The sequence below is a fragment of the Geotrypetes seraphini genome, chromosome 9, assembly GCF_902459505.1.
Source record: "Geotrypetes seraphini chromosome 9, aGeoSer1.1, whole genome shotgun sequence".
Classification (NCBI taxonomy): Eukaryota; Metazoa; Chordata; class Amphibia; order Gymnophiona; family Dermophiidae; genus Geotrypetes; species Geotrypetes seraphini.
The window spans coordinates 55,490,820-55,508,043 of NC_047092.1; the positions used below are offsets into that span (position 1 = coordinate 55,490,820).

At 42.6% G+C, this 17,224-nt stretch overlaps 1 protein-coding gene across 3 annotated transcripts; it reads left to right on the forward strand.

Moving 5' to 3' along the window:
* The first annotated feature begins 8,366 nt into the window (after positions 1-8,366).
* Positions 8,367-15,569, forward strand: SMIM30 (small integral membrane protein 30). 3 transcript variants are annotated; one of them, XM_033959239.1, is made up of 4 exons: positions 8,367-8,525; positions 8,845-9,007; positions 12,667-12,775; positions 13,964-15,569. In XM_033959239.1, the coding sequence occupies exon 4, from the start codon at positions 14,007-14,009 to the stop codon at positions 14,190-14,192; it is 186 nt and encodes a 61-aa protein (XP_033815130.1). In that variant the 5' UTR covers positions 8,367-8,525; positions 8,845-9,007; positions 12,667-12,775; positions 13,964-14,006; the 3' UTR covers positions 14,193-15,569. The 3 variants fall into 3 exon arrangements, with proteins under 3 accessions (XP_033815130.1, XP_033815129.1, XP_033815131.1); XM_033959238.1 differs by having other exon boundaries at positions 8,845-8,985; XM_033959240.1 differs by lacking the exon at positions 8,845-9,007 and having other exon boundaries at positions 8,423-8,525.
* The last annotated feature ends 1,655 nt before the right edge of the window (positions 15,570-17,224 follow it).

Below are 17,224 nucleotides of genomic sequence, written 5' to 3' on the forward strand. Positions count from 1 at the left end.
CGATACCTCAGTCACATACAATTCTAGAAATAAAATACAGTTATTGGTGAGTCAAAAACAGGAATTTGGATAAGACAGAAACTCAAGAATATGCAATGTCATATTATAAAGGTAAACGGGATGGGACTTGATATACTGCCTTTTGCATGTGTGGTTACAATCAAAGTTCTGGTTAAGAAGCAACCGTTTGAGCAATCACAGATGAGTCCGAATTTTCACCGCTTCTTGCCTTTATTGTAAAAGCTTTCAATTCCTGTGCTGTTAATGGAATCATTATTGGCTCTGAAATCCAGTCAGTGGGGTTCCGTGAAGCAGTTTGCGAAACACGGGCTGTCGAGACCCTTCAATAGTTTTCCAGATAAGTTTTTGTAAGATGTGATAAGTTGATGTCAAGACATTTTTTGTAATATGTAGGTTGGGAGAGTGTGGCGCAGTGGTTAAAGCTACAGCCTCAGCACCCTGAGGTTGTGGGTTCAAACCCACGCTGCTCCTTGTGACCCTGGGCAAGTCACTTAATCCCCCCCCCCATTGCCCCAGCTACAGTAAATGGATTGTGAGCCTGCTGGGACAGACAAGGAAAAATGCTTGAGCACCTGAATAAATTAATGTAAATCTGTTCTGAGTTCCCCTGGGAGAACAATATAAATAAATAAATAGACAGGTACTTATTTTGTACCTGGAGCAATGAAGTGTTAAATGACTTGATCAGAATCAAAGGAGCTGCAGTAGGAATCAAACTCACAACCTCAGGGTGCTGAGGCAGCTCTCTACTCCTCCACTTCACATCACTAAATTTCTGGTTAACTGCACAAATGTCTCTTAAATGTCAAATTCAGCTTTATTCTAAATGTTTACTCTGTGAGAACCACAATATAATCTTGGAATAATACTTTGTACAAACACATTAGTACCCTGAACTGACCACCACTTAGTCTCATTCAACCTTATTACTAAATAAGCCCTCAGTTAAACAAATCTTTAATCCAGACTCAGTCAACCTAGAAGCCTTCTTTTTTGGGGGGAAAGCGCCTAGTTGGATGTCTATGCTGACAGGATATCCAACCCTTAGGACATCTAATTTTATACCCCATTTTCGACCACAGAATCATCCAAGTTGAAAATGTCCAAATACAAACCATTTGGATGTGAGAGTAGCGATCATTGTGATGGACTGGCCACACAAACATGCCAACAGAGCAGTGGGACACTTTAGAAGGCGATGCTGTGAACTTCACATAAAGAGTTCCAGAAGTACATCTTACCATAAACCCTTTATAATTTGTGGTGAGCCTACTATACCCCTGTACCACCCCAATAGCCCTTATGGTTGCAGGTGGCACTATAGGATTTTGGCGGGTTTTGGTAGCCTCACACTTTTCACCATAAACGCAGTTTTTGGTATGTCACCAGGCTACTTCCTCCCTCATTTTTCTTTGAGTCACTTTAACAAGAATACACGGAAAGTACATCTGTTTACATACCCTTCCATAAAATCTTGTCACTACAAGAGGTTCATCGAGAGAATGTTTTCATTTCAGGCCACCAAATTGAATACATGGCTTGACAAAATGATGTTAGAAGCTTCTTCTTATTTAGATTTTAGAAAATTGCTAAAGACACAACTATTCAACAGGCTGGTATCTTAACGTTCTTTGCTTTTTTAACATATCTTTCCAATTTTATTCACATGTTTATTTTATCTTGATGTATTTATTAGAATTGTATGTATTGCTTTCCTGTTGTTAGCCGCTTAGAACCTTCCCAGCATATAAATAAATTATTATTATTATTACTAGTATTTAAGCCCATTACATTAACGGGTGCTAGTAAAGCCTCCTTCCCTCACATGTCCCCTATTTTCAGCCTCAGCTCCAAAACAATTTTACCCCCCCCCCCGGCCCCCTTCTCCCCCGGCCCAGTAGCACCTCGTCCCTGCTCCCCTTGTCCCTCTTCCTTGCTCCCCCGGTCCAATAGCACCTCTTCCCTGCTCCCCGTTCCTCTTCCTTGCTCTCCCGGCCCAGAAGCACCTCTTCCCTGCTCCCCCTGTCCTTCTTCCTTGCTCCCCCGGTCCAATAGCACCTTTTCCCTGCTGTCTGTCCCTCTTCCTTGCTCCCCCGGTCCAATAGCACCTCTTCCCAGCTCCCCGTCCCTCTTCCTTGCTCTCCCGGCCCAGTAGCACCTTTTCCCTGCTCCAGCAGCACCCCTTACCTGTTTCCCCGGTCCAGTATGTAGCGTTGTGAGCATCGCGGTCGGCTTTTGTGAACCTCATAGGCCGCTCTGCCCCTCAGAAGTACGTTCCCTCTGACGCGATCGCGTACGTCAGAGGAAACGTTCTACTGAGGTGCTGTGCGGCTGCGAAGTTTAATAGAGCAGGCCACGATCTTCACTGGAGCAGCGCCCGACCCTCAGCAGATCGAAGCCCTCCTCCCGGCAGCTGCCGCCAGCACCGCTGCAAAAAGCCCTCCTCCCGGCAGCCGTCGCCAGCGCCGATGTTCAAAGCCTTCCTCCCGGCAGCCGCCGCCAGCACCGCTCCGCCTCCTCAAGCCACCGAATATGGCTGGCTTCCTCCAGCATTTGGTGAGTGAAGGCGGGAGGAGGGGAGTGGCCAGAATGTTCCCTGCCGCCGGGTTCTAAAACGGAACACGGCCACGGATCACACACCACAGCGGCAGGGATCACGATGTTTTTAATGTGCATGCGCCGGTAAGCTTTTATTATATAGGATTATTAGTGGTTAGAGTGGCTTATGAGCCTGAGTCCCCACCTACCAGGCTACTTCAGACACCTGGATGATGTTCTACTAGACTTTCCCATATTAACTGCTGCTGTTCTAGAGACAGGTATGTACTCTTTCATTCAGATTTTTGGAGGGGTAAGAGAGGGTCAGTGACCAGTGGGGAGTGTGTATACGTGTGTGGGGATGGGGGTCAAACCTTCATGTATCCAGTGGTCATCTGGTTAATTTGGGTACCTTTATGGCACTTACCCCCTCTTTTACAAAGGTGCGCTATGCTTATTAGCGCGCGCTAAACGCTAGCACGTGCATGTTATTCTATGGACGCGTTAGCGCACGTGTTTAATGTGCACTAAACACACACTAAAACGCTTAGTGCACCTTTGTAAAAGAGGGCCTAAGACATGCGAAGTTAGACCAGTTTTAGAAGTGTCTAAGTGCCATATTTTTTCATTGAATACTGTGGAACCGTATGGATTGAATGGGGAGATAGAGTGGATGTCTGTGATTGGCTAAAGGCCTGTCCAATGATCCTCCAGGGGTTGGATTTCTGTATGAGGCAACAGGGGTATTTAAATGCCGAGGTGAACGCCGCTGCCATCTTACTCTGGACACTAATTGAGTCGGATGACACGTGCGACCTCGGTAACTTGTAACTTTAAACTTAAGAGGACTGAATAGTTTATGAAGGGGGACGTTTAGGATGAATTCACACTAACGTCTCTTCTTTTGCACTGATTGTTTTATAGGGAGACCCTTGACACAGCGCCTGTGTGGTGCGAAACATGTTGGGTTAAACTCCCTGGCGTTGGCTGAATACAGCTATGTACAAAAGCTAAGTACATTTACTTATTAAAGTTCTAAAAAATTCTAAAAAAATATATAAACACAGAAAAGCTAAGAAAAAATATTTAGTAGTAAATCTAAAATGGTTATGAGCAGCCAATGATGAAGTGCCACATAATTCTCTCCGCAGTCAAGAGATAGTACAGCGGTGGAGTGGTGGGGCTGAGGCATACTCATATTCTATTAAAGCTATTGAAACATATTATACACCGGTTTCTGTTTATTGCTATACGAATTCTTAAGTGCCATCCAGAGCATCTTGGGAAAAGTTAGATTATTGCCACAAGACATCCAAGTTAAGCACGCCCATAACATATCTCCCAATATGCCCCCTGGAACTCTGAATGCATAGTGGGCAAAACACCTCACTAGACCGCCAGGAATCCGACTTAAAAAAATCAGAACTTGGATGTCCCAGCGATTAGGATGTCCAACGGTTTTTGGACGTTTTTATTTTTTGATTATGAGCCCCAAAGTCACAATCCATGTCTTGCATTTCCATTGATCCAACAGAATAGGTCCATTTCTTCTTGTATCAGAATTTCTCACTGTTCTGGTGGAAAAAGGATTGTGTGAAGCAAAGCAGCATTGTTTTCTCAGTCTGGTGACCTTTGCCCAATAACTCCATCACTTCTGACCCAGAGTTCATCAGAATTGCCATACTGGGATAGACTGAAGATCCATCAAGCCCAGTATCCTGTGTCTAACAGTGGCCAAACCAGGTCCCAAGTATCTAGCTAGATCCCAAGTAGCAAAACAGATTTTACTACTTGTATAAAAACAAGTGTCACTTCGGGAACTTCCCCGCTTGACAAACTGTTCTAAAAATTAGAAACATAGTGAGAAACTCAAAGAGAATTGAAACAAAACTGAATTCTGCTTATTTTTATTAGTGTTAATCCATGGGAGTCGGTAGACTACTATCATATATCATATCCATCTTTCTTTCTCTTTTTTAATTATATTTCTTTCTCTTGAGATGGATAACCTGGACATACAGATGGATCAACTGGACATACTGGCCTCACTCATATATGCTGGACACTACAGACCTATATTTTCCCATAGCCAGGCCCAGCCTGTACCTTGCTGTCTGTGAACACATGTATCCTTTGAAATGCTAACCCAGCTGGCCTTTGTGCTGCAAAGTTCCTGTCTCCATTCCCTGCTGGGAGGATATTTCTCCAAGGTTCTGCTGAACTGTTATCAGTGCTGTATGACTTCACATATGCCAGCACCCTGGAAAGCCATAAAACATTTATAACGAGCAAGGATCCCTGAAGGCGATGTGGGCTTAGAGAGATGAGAGAACTTGGTACCAAAACATTTGCTGCCTGTCTCTGAACCGAGTTCTGGGAACCAAGCACAGCTGGGTTGTTGAAAGGTCACCCTTGCCAACTTTCAGCATACAAGGATGCCATCCTGAAGATGTACACTGGTGTAAAACCACAAATTAGCATCTACAAGGTGATAAGGATCTCAGAGCTGGAGGAAGAAAGTTCATGAAGAATTATCTGTTTCTGCTCAGGCCCCCCTCCTGGGGGGGGAAGTGAGAGAGGCGTGGACTGGGGGGAGGAATAGTTAGGTATACATTTTTGTACCAATAGGGAAGTACATGACCAAAGTTCGGGGATGTGCTTTTTGGAACAAAGGAAGAATTTCTTTGTATAAAAAAAACACGTGCATCACAGGTAGAGCCAGAGAGATTCACTTACTTATGTTGCGGGAACTGCTAGCCCCCTACTAAGCATATGAGTGCAAGTTCTTCTCTCCATTGCATATTCTGAACTGACAATATATTTTTCTGCTATGCCTTTGCTGCTGTAATTTTGTAAGTTTTTATACAAACAATAAACATATATTGTCTGTTTTTGGAACATACAATGCTGTCTCGTAGTCATTCCAATGAGGTAAACAAAGCAGCCTTTACTTCACTCTTATTAAAAAAAAAATAAGCACTGTATTTTTTTATTTTATGAGATATTTTTTATTGAAATCCGCTCTGAAATATTACGAAGGGTGGAATACCAAATTGGTTTAAACTATTAAACTATCTTATCTACTCATAGGATGAAAAATTGGCACCTGGAAAGGTAACTGTGATGCCTGAAAAGTTCTTGTGCAATAGCAATCTAGAAAATTACACTTGTCCAATAAAAAGATATTCCACTGCATGCAATAACAGAAAATTTAGGGCTCCTTTTACTAAACAGTGCTAGAGGTTTTTAGTATGGGCCTGCAAGTTAAATGCTCCAATGCTCATTGAATTCCTCTGAGTGTTGGAGCCTTTACTTAGCCAGCCCGTGCTAAAATCTTCTAGTGCTGTTCAGTAAAACCCAGCGTTAAGAACACAATAAGGCAATCAGCCAAGTATTACGTATTTAAGACCAGACCACAGTTACAAAATTAGAAAAAAAAAAAAGACAGCTTTAGTAAACCAAACCCTTAGAACAAACAAACAAGAAAATTAACTACTCACTAATGAAATGATTAGGGGTAGTATTCACTCAAGAAAAGAAAGCTCTCTTACAAAATAAAAATTTCAGGTTTCTTTTTTAATGCTTTTAAAGCTCAGAGATGTTTCACCTAGTTTTATTAAATAAATATGCAACTGTCCCGTTTCAGGGTCGTTGCATGGTATACTACAGCATATCAACTCTTAAGGCTGGACCAAGCTGTTAATAAGTGTGGAGTTCCTCTCTCATCAAGAAGGAAAATTATTTACAGACTCAGATAATGTTATTTGTCAAAAATGTTCTGCCAAAGAGATACATAAAGTAATTTTATACCACAAAATGTTTAAAAACACCCCACCCCCTTTTACTATGCTGCGGTAGAGGTTTCTACTGTAGTCCAGAGCGCTAAATGCTCTATTCCTATAAGCGTCAAAGCATTTAGTACCACGGTAGAAACCTCTACCATGGCTTAGTAAGAAAGGTGGGGGAGGAGAGTCAATCCACACTCATATTTTATAAAGAGAAGATATGTTTTAATTGTTTTTATACAATAGACTTCTACAACAATCTCTAGTGGTGCACAAATGCTCTCATACAAAAAAGGTGCAACTATGTGCCTTTTAAAAGGTCCTCTAGGGCAGTGATTCCCAACCCTGTCCTGGAGGAACACAAGGCCAATCGGGTTTTCAGGCTAGCCCTAATGAATATGCATGAAGCAAATTTGCATGCCTATCACTTCCATCATATGCAAATCTCTCTCATGCATATTCATTAGGGCTAGCCTGAAAACCCGATTGGCCTGGTGTTCCTCCAGGACAGGGTTGGGAATCACTGCCCTAGAGGACCTTTTAAAAATACAAATGCTCTTAGCATATGAACTTGCACAGTTTTATAAAAGCCATTTCCCCATGCAGAACAAGCCTTACACAGAAAATGTTTTATGACATTATTTCAAAAGTGGATAGAAAAGTGTTTTGGGGTTTTTTTCACATTGCAAATAACAGTAAAAATAAAACTACAAGGTGTGGAAAGGTCTTTAATTTAAAGATTCAAAAGCTGTAAGCTGTGATGAAAGCTAAATTGCTAGATAATAATAATAACTTTATTTTTATATACCGCCAGCTATCTTGCGACTTCTAGGCGGTTTACAATAAAGAATCTGTGAATACAGTGAAAGAAAATGTAAATACAATAAAGAGAAACTTTACGTACAATGAATTAAAGAGTATAGCAGTGTATATCTCAATACAATAAAGGGAAACTTTACGTACATTGGATTAAAGAGTATAGCGGTATACATCTCGTGCAATGGATTAAAGAGTATGGTAGTATACATTTGATAATATTAATAATGTTGGCAACAGTTTGTGTGTTTCAAGGCTAGGAAGTGCCCATCTATTTGCACAGAAGTAGAAATGTTCCGTAAATTGAGTAGAGTGTTGATAATGATAAATGGTGCCATTGCAATTCAGTTTCTGGTACCCTAGAGAGCATATGTAAAACCCTTTTGGACAGACATTTGGAATACTATTAAGGATATAACTGGTAATTCAGCTGACAAACTTTGAAATTGTAATGCTTCGCTCTTTACATCCCTCCTTACAACGTGTAAATCCAAATTGATAGATACCTTGATCTCAAATGGTATTTTACATATTTTGAAAAACTGGAAATCAACCAGATTTTTGGATTGTACCTTTTGTTGGAATTCTGTTTGCCTCTACAAATGCTATGAACAATATGCTGCGGAATAAAAAGAACTCCTTTGTCTTTAACTATTCGACAATTATGGTCTCCAATAGAATTGTATTTACTAAATAACCACTAACTGCCCTAATACAATTTACCTTTGACCTGCTTACAAATTGCTTTTCATTTCATTATATGCTTTATGATATTCCCGACTGATTTTATTGTTTCTCAAAATTTCAATTAAAAAAAGTGAACTAAAACAAAGCAAAAGCAGTAAGCGTGGGAACGTTCATTGGCTGTGCAAGTCCGTGCGTGCGCGAGTACGTAAAATTAGGACCCATCTGCAAGAGGCTGGGGGACGCTTCGCGTCTCGTGAAGCCCTTTACTGGGTACACTGCAAGGCGGGGCAGGACAGGGGCTTTCTCCTTAGGGAAATCCAAGGACAGATCTTATGCTCTTCATCCGGGCAACCTCATCCCAAGTCCGTTAAAAATATCGAAGCAAGTTCACTCTATCAGTGTCTGCAGGTGCGGTGGGAGGCAAGGCAGACGCGCAACAAGCAACCCCTCACCCTTTTCCAGCGTCAATCTCTCTCCAACCCCTCCCTATCGAACCTTCAGGCTTGTCTTTGATATAGCCGGCAGCCGCCTCGGAGCCTTTGTTTCCTCTGCCGCGCCCGCCCCCTTCTGACGTAACTTCCTGTTTCCGGTTGCGTGGGACGAGGCTGGGGGAACCTAGGGATATCGTGGGCTTGCTCGCGTGGGTCGATCCCGGTGCTTTCAAAGAGAAGGTTGAAGGTAGGATCACATCCCGGAGGGGTAAAAAGAGGAATGAGAAGAGGTAGAGATGCTAATGTCTGGACTGGGAGAGTGGGGAAGTGGAAATAAAAATATCGAATAGATAAATGGGTGGGGGAGGGAAGGAAAATACACTGAAATTGGGAGGGAGAAATAGTGGACCGGTGTGGGGGGAATATTAGATCCATGAATGCGTGTGAAGAAGGGTGCTCGGTCTGTTCGCTTGTGAGGGCAGTCACGTGCGTGTGACTTGGTACCTCGGTAGGGTGTTCTTTGTGCTGGTGTTTCCCCTTACAGAAGGTATCATTTCCTTTTTTAGGTCTTTCGGTTTTTTCGCCCCAGCCCTGCCGTAAGGAGGTTTTCAACCACCTGCTGAAGCACTTCGCACAGATGTCTTGATAGATCCTTGCTTTCTTTGGTTTAATTTCACATAAGAAGGAAGAGTCGGAAAGCAAGTATAGTGAGTTCACATCTAACATAAAGTTAGTTGTCTTGGAGTATTTCCCCTTTTTTTTTTTCTTTAAATGTACATATAAGGAAATATCTAAAGACTCCAGCCTGTGAAATGCTGGCCTTCATAACTTAAACATCTCGGATACTACTGTGTTTTCCCCAAAATAAGACACTGTCTTATATTAATTTTGGGCCCCAAAAAGGCACTAGGTCTTATTTTTTTTCATGTACAATGATTCTCTCTCCCTCTCCTCCACCCCAATTCTTCCTATTTCCTTTCTCTCCCCCACATTTGCAGCATCTTTCCTTCCTCTCACCCATCCCCTTGTGCAGTATCTTTCTATCCCTCCCCCCATCCCCCTGTGCAGCAGAACCCTTGCATCCTATATCCCTCCCTCCCCTTGTGCAGCAGAACCCTTGCAGCTTCTATCCCTCCCTCCTTCCATCCCTCCCTCCTTCCATCCCTCCCTCCTTCCCATCCCTTTTGCAGCAGAACCCTTGCAGCTTATATCCCTCCCTTCCCCCCACCCCACCCCCATTGAGCATTTTTTTATCCCATCCCCTGCGCACCCCCTCTCCCTGCTGACCTTTTCATCTTTCCCACCCATCTGAACTCCTACCATGAGACCGAAATACAGTACCTTATAACAAACCTCATTGTCGGCAGCACAGGTCCCATCGTGGCTTTCTTACGCCCGGGCATTCCTCAGCAACGCAGCAGAGAAACGCCCTGGTGTGAGAAAGCCGCGATGGGGCCTGTACTGCCAACAGTGCAGTTTGTTATAAGGTACAGTATTTCGGTCTCGTGGTCGAGGTTCGGATAGGTGGGAATGATGGAAGGGTCGGCAGGGGGATGCTTGCTGAAGTGCTGCCGCCGGTGACTAGGGCTTATTTTCAGGGTAGGTCTTATTTTCGGGGAAACACGGTACTGTTCTATAAAAGTTTTAAGAAATGTTGCATTAGTCCCTCTGATAAGAAATGAGAACTGCCTTATTTAGCAAATAATCTTAAGAGTACTGTTGTTGGAATCAGTGCTTAAGAACATAAGAATTTGCCTCCGCTGGGTCAGACCAAGGGTCCATCGAGCCCAGCGGTCCGCTCCCGCGGCGGCCAATCAGGTCCATGACCTGTAAGTGATCTTTTGTCTAACCCTTCGATTCCTACCCCCTTCTTTCCCCTTATCTGTGCCCTTTTTGCTCTTGTGTCCTCCTTTATCTGTAGCCCTCAATTCCCTTATCTTTCAGGAATTTATCTAGTCCCTCTTTGAAACCCCTTAATGTAGTCTTTCCTATTACATCTTCTGGAAGCGCATTCCAGTTATCCACCACTCTCTGAGTGAAGAAGAATTTTCTAGCATTAGTTCTAAATCTGTCCCCTTTCAATTTCTCTGAGTGCCCTCTTGTTTTTGTAGTCCCTAGCACGCAGAAGAACCTGTCCCTCTCCACCTTCTCTATACCTTTCATAATCTTGTAAGTCGCTATCATGTCACCTCTGAGTCTCCGCTTTTCCAGGGTGAAGAGCCCCAGCTTCTCTAACCTCTCAGCGTATGAAAGGTTCTCCAAACCCTTAATCATTCTTGTCACTCTCCTCTGGACCCTCTCAAGTATCGCCATATCCTTAAGGTACGGCAACCAATATTGGACACAGTACTCCAGGTGCGGGTGTACCATCGCCCGATACAGCAACAGGATAACTTTCTTCGTTCTTGTTGCAATAACCTACTTAAGGTAGTGGTCTCAAACTCAAACCCTTTGCGGGACCACATTTTGGATTTGTAAGTACTTGGAGGGCCGCAGAAAAAAATAGTTAATGTCTTATTAAAGAAATGACAATTTTGCAAGAAGTAAAACTCTTTATAGTTTAAAAATCTTCCCCCCCCCAAAGGCCTACATGTTCCCCCCATCTTTGCAGCGTCCTCCAGCTTCTCCCCTGGCCTCCCGATCTTAGTTTCAGTTAATTACCGCAGCCTGCAGAGAGGATTGCCGGTGCTGTAGCATTCTTTGCAGGCTGCCGTTGGCCTCTGCAGCATGTTCCCGTCCCTCCTCTGACGTTAGGGGCAGGATCGCGGCAGAGGGAATGTGCTGCTGAGGACGATGGCATCCTGCAAGGATCGCTACAGCGCTGGCAATCCTCTCTGCAAGCTGCGATAATTATCCGAAGGTAAGAGCGGGAGGCCAGGGGGAAAGCCGGAGGACGCTGCAAAGAGTGGGCAGCATTAGTACAGACCGCGGGACGCAAAATAGTACCTGGTGGGCCACGAGTTTGAGACCACTGGCCTAAAGGGTCCTTATACTATGGTGTGCTAACTGATCCAACACACGCTAAGTGCTAAAACACGCATAGAGATAAAATGGACATCTTAGCATTTAGCGTGTGCTAGATCAGTTAGCACACCCTATGTAACTGTAGCAAAATATGTTTTAAAGATGTTAAAAAAAGGGCAGCTAAAGGAAATGTTTAAAAAGGGATTGTCATTTTTGCTTATTTATCCACCTTTGATGGTACCTATCAGTTCTCTGTAATATCCAATGGAATTGACAAGCACAAGAAGGACGCTGTGCAGTGCATTCAGGATACTACTGAATTTCTACTGAGGTGGAAGAAAAGGGAGGGGGTTGATGTGCTCCCGAAAGAGGTGGTGGAGAGAAAAACAGTGACTGAGTTCAAAGAAGCATGGGATTAACACAGAGGATCTAGAATCAGAAAATAATATTAAATATTGAACTAAGACCAGTACTGGGCAGACTTGCACGGTCTGTGTCTATATGGCCGTTTGGGGGGAGGATGGGCTGGAGAGGGCTTCAATGGCTGGAAGGGTGTAGATAGGCTGGAGTAGGTTTTCACAGAGATTTCGGCAGTTGGAACCCACCGGATTCTTGCCCAGAAATAGCTAAGAAAAAAAATTTAAATTGAATCAGGTTGGGCAGACTGGATGAACCATTCGGGTCTTTATCTGTCGTCATCTACTATGTTATTATGCGGTATATCAAATTTTAAATAAAACTTGATTATCCCTCATAAAATTCTGTAACAATGAGAAAAAATTAAGCACTGTATGCATAGAAGTTTGTGGCTGATAGTACTGAGGCCTAGATACTTTCTTAGGAGGTATAATAGTATTAGAACCCTGGGTAGGAGATAATGGCCATTTAGTTGCTATTGCCATTTGAGAAGATAAAAGATTACCTGCAGCATCTTGTGTGGGTGCAGGAGAGGGCTGTGAGGCAGTAGCAGAGATTGCGGGAGGCCTCCCTGTCCTGTCTTTCTGTCTGGAAGTACTAGCGGGCTGTTTCTGCGGACCTCGTGCTAGCTTTATGGAAACCGGTGGGGGAGGTGTTTTACAGATTTTGCTGCTTTTCTTGTGCTGTGAACTTGCAGAATGCTGCTTGTTCTATAAACTACTACTACTATTTAACACTTCTATAGTGCTCAGGGGCGTATGCAGTGCTGTACATTTTGACATTAAATAGAGTTCCTGCAAAGAACTAGTAAAAGTATGAGGGTTTACAAAAAAGAGTAAACAAAGGAAATTGAGGTGGTTAATTATCCTGAAAAGAAAACTAGTTGAAAATTGATAGCTTTGTAGCAAAGTGTTTTGTGGCAAGACATGGAGAAAAAAAGCAAAAATGTGAAAGGGCAAGAAGTGAGTGCATTTACATCCTGTTGTGTTCCTCTCCATAAATCTTAGACTACAGCTGGTGTGCAGGTTGAAGGGAGGGGCTGAAGAAAGTCAACTGGCAGAAAAGCAGGAAGAAACAAGCTGCCTGACTCTATCCAACTTTCAGTTAGTGTGAATAGTGAGTATCTTTTACCTTAAAATTTTGCTGTTAGATGAAGAAACCTCTTTTGTAAGCATAGTGAGTGCTTCAGCTAAATTTTGTAGTGGCCTTATAATTTTTTGTCGCGCTGACCTTCTGCTTGTGTTGTGCTTATTTTCTCTGATAATGTAAGACAGAACCCTTCAAATAATTTTCTTTCTCTGTCTTTTTTGAACATATATATTTCCTGAGTTTTTTGTTGCAAGTAAAATAAAAAGTAAAAATCTGATACCTTTTGAGCTACAGACCAAATAAATCATGGTTTCAAGATCTAAAATTCTGTCCATAAGTTTGAAGGTTTTCTCTGAAATTCAGAAAGACTTGGCCAAATCATCAATTCCAATTTTTGAACCTATCTTACAAGATGTAGTTCAGCGGTCTCAAACTCGTGGGCCACATGCGGCCCCCCAGGTACTATTTTGTGACCCCTTTGCTGAAGTCATTTTTCAGTCATAATTCTATCCCCCCTTACTCTTTTCTTCTATATATAAGTTCATGTAAACCTTTTTTTTCTTTCTCTTCCTATATTTTAAGTTCTTGTAAACCGTGCCGAGCTCCACAACATCTGTGGAGATGATGCGGTATATAAACGTAAGGTTTAGTTTAGTTCAAAGCTGCAGGCGGCAATGGCTCCTCAGTCGATCTGTGCCTGCTTCGGAAGCCTTCTCTCTGAAGTCACGACGTGGCCTTGCAAAGGGATTGAGTTTGAGACCACTGATGTAGTTAGTACTGCTGTGTTAAATGTTTGTGGAGTTCAAGCTGAATGATCTAGGGTTCTCCCCTTAAGGTGGATGGTGGTACATTTTAGCATTGATTTTGATGGTAAACAAGACCAAATTTAAGATGTTAGTGCCTTAAGGCAGGACCAGAGTGTGGTATGGAGGAAAGGATTGTCTTCCTGAGATCAAGGAGCAGAATCAGTCTTCTGTTTTAGCCAATACACTTTGCTTAAATCTATCCTTGAAAAGATCATCAGGCATTAACAATTATATTTACAAAAGCTGGGTAAAGATACTCATTCAGCTCTTGAAACGAGAAGACCAAAGTTGCTACTGTGAAACATGTATATTTGGATGTTTCAGCAAGCAGTTACCATACATTATTTGCTTCAATGTACTTCATAAAAAGTTATATAAATCTTTTTTTTTTTTAATCTTCTTTTTTCAGAGTGCTCACTTTTTATGGTTGTTTGCGTCAAAGTTCAAGCACCATGGCTGGCCTGGAACATATACCCAGATGCTTGTTAGCTTTTCTTCCACTACTCTGTTTGCTGCCTACAGCTGAGGCTATGGATGGGGGAGATGCTGTGGCTCTCCTGATAGGGATTTCTATCAGCATCTTTGGCTTTTGTATCTGTTTAGGGTATTATGCAAAGAAAAGAAATGAGCAGTTATGACTTGAGGGAGGAAAGGAGGTGGGAGAAGGGAGAGGGGGGCAGTATTTAACATTAGAACTGTCATGTGATGAGGCCTTGCAAGGAGTCTAAAATGCAGAAACCATGAATTTTTTAGAAGGTGATTTATTGCCCTTGTTGAGAGCTTTGTGGCCATAAAACCATGTGCTCAGATTTGAGTGAGGCATATATAGTAATTTGACACATTGTGTGAATAATGCAGGCACATCTTTAAAGCCCTTGTGCCTTTTGCATTGGTGGATAAACACATTACAATTATGGATGTTTTTGAAGGTCTACTTTCAATATGGCTGCTAGCACATTTCTCAGATTTTTTCCAAGTACTTTCCTGCATCTGTATTATGGAATATACTTTACTGTTACCTAACAAACACAAGAGAAGAAAGCACTCCAAGAATACTGAAGATGTATCGTGAGAAACAGTGAAAAGTGTGGCAGTCTCAAACACCTGTGGAGCTGATCAAAAATGAAAAGAAAAAGAGAGAGGAAATAGAAAATGTCTTGAAAAAAGGAGTACATTTATTTCATAGGTAGGTAGATGTTTTGGTGCCTATAAGAGTTTTAGGGGGTCTTTTACTAAGGCGCACTAAATGCTAACGCGTCAATAGACTATAAAGGGCGCATTAGCATTTGGTGCGCGTTAGTAAAAGACCTCCATAGCTAGATTGTGGTCTGAAGTTTAGCTGCTTGGTGTTTGCTGGGAAAAATGTGTCTCCATGCATGAAACCTAACGGCCTCTTTTACAAACCCGCGCTAAGCCCTTTAAATCTCTACGGGCTTCGGGGCCGTTAGCACAGCGCAGCCGCTAGCGCGGCTTTGTAAAAGAGGCCTTAAGTTGCAGAGAACCCAAAATTGATTACAAAATAACGTAGCCACTGCTTTACAGAGAGAGCATGCTCTGCCTCATAGGTACAATGTTTATTTTATGTGTTTAATTCCGAATATAATCTATTATGTTTAGATGGGGAAAGCTTAGAATACTAGAGGTGTCTATACTTTCATATCACCCCAAATTAATCTTGCTACTTAAGATTATTAGAAAATTAATGCAGGGCTGGGTATTATTTAATATGTATAAAATTTGTGAAAAATGTATAAAATTTTTGCATTCTAGGCAAGTGACGATACTTTTTCTATGTTTACCAAATCTGTTAACCAATATTATGTAAAAAGCTTTTTTGTAGATTTCTAAGACCTACTGTCAACAACTGTATGTGTTTTCTGGGTTCATTTATATGAAGTGCCTGCTAAAATTCTCTCCATTAATAGTTCTTTGGAACATCAGTGGTCATGTTTGTTGGTGTTGACTAGTACCACAAACTGCACTTCTTGTGACATAAAACACTGCACTAAAACCAAGGAAATACTTTGTCTACCTTCTTATTTATGAAGTGGCTTATTCAGGGCATTGAAATGTTCCCACATGGTGTATAGTATTTAGATTTCTTAGAAAATGTAGATGTGTATTCTGTGGCAATGGGTTGAGACCTAAAGAAACCAGCATATGATCCAACTTCCCCTGCTGACCCTCCTTGTGACTTTGGGCAAGTGCCTTCAACAATTCTTGCCATCCAGTCTGCTCAACAGGCAACATTCATTATCAATTAATGACTGAACCAACAAGCCAATAGTATTACCAGCAACGTTTAACTTGCTAAGATTCTTGCTGAGATACGTGGAGGGGCATAATCAAAAAAAAGTCTAAGTCCCTTTTTGGCCTAAGGCCTTAAACGTTGAAAGTAGAAGCAGGGAAAATGTCCATAATCAAAAAAAAACGTCCTGTTCAATATATTTATTAACGACCTGGAGGCGGGAACAAAATGTGAGGTTATTAAATTTGCGGATGACACTAAATTATACAGCGGGGTCATAATCACGGAGGACTGCGAAGACCTCCAAAAAGATCTGACAACGCTGGAAGAGTGGGCCAAAAAGTGGCAAATGAGCTTCAACATAGGGAAATGCAAGGTCATGCATATTGGGAAAAAGAACCCGATGTTCACTTACAAGATGGGGAGATCACCGCTAGGGGTGAGCAACCTTGAAAGAGACCTGGGAGTGATGGTGGACACAACATTGAAGGCGTCGGCGCAGTGCGCCACAGCCTCAAGGAAAGCGAACAAAATGTTGGGTATCATTAAGAAAGGTATCACAACCAGGACGAAGGAAGTCATCCTGCCACTATATCGTGCAATGGTGTGCCCGCACCTGGAGTACTGTGTCCAGTACTGGTCGCCGTAGCTCAAGAAAGACAAGGCGGTACTTGAGAGAGTCCAGAGAAGAGCAACTAAGCTAATAAAAGGTATGGGGGACCTCTCATATACTGACAGACTGAAAAAGCTGGGGCTTTTCTCCCTGGAAAAGCGACAACTCAGGGGAGACATGATAGAAACCTTCAAGATCATGAAGGGCATAGAAAAAGTGGATAGGGACAGATTTTTCAAACTAAGGGGAACCACAGGTACAAGGGGGCACTCGGAGAAATTGAAAGGGAAAAGGTTTAGAACAAACGCCAGGAAGTTCTTTTTCACCCAGAGGGTGGTGGATACATGGAACGCGCTGCCGGAGGATGTGATAGGCAGAAGTACGCTACAGGGCTTCAAAGAAGGTCTGGACAGGTACCTGGAGGACAAAGGGATTGAGGGGAGGACAGATAGGAGTAGAGGTAAGGTTATAGGGACAGGATTAGAGGTAAATTACAAAATTAGTCATAGACCACTGTTCAGGCAGTGGCCTGATGGGCCGCCGCGAGAGCGGACTGCTGGGCAGGATGGACCTCTGGTCTGCCCCAGCGGAGGCAACTTCTTATGTTCTTATGACCTGCCTCTACATTCAGCTGTTTAAACGCCCAGACCACCACTACGTCTACACTTATACCCCCACGACGTCAACACTTATACCCCATAATGAACCAAAAAAACGCCTAAGCCACAAACGTCCAACACAAGGGCTTTCCACTCCTCTAAACACGCCTCTTTTCTCTCTGTGCGTTTAGTGGCAGGGGAAAGGCCTAA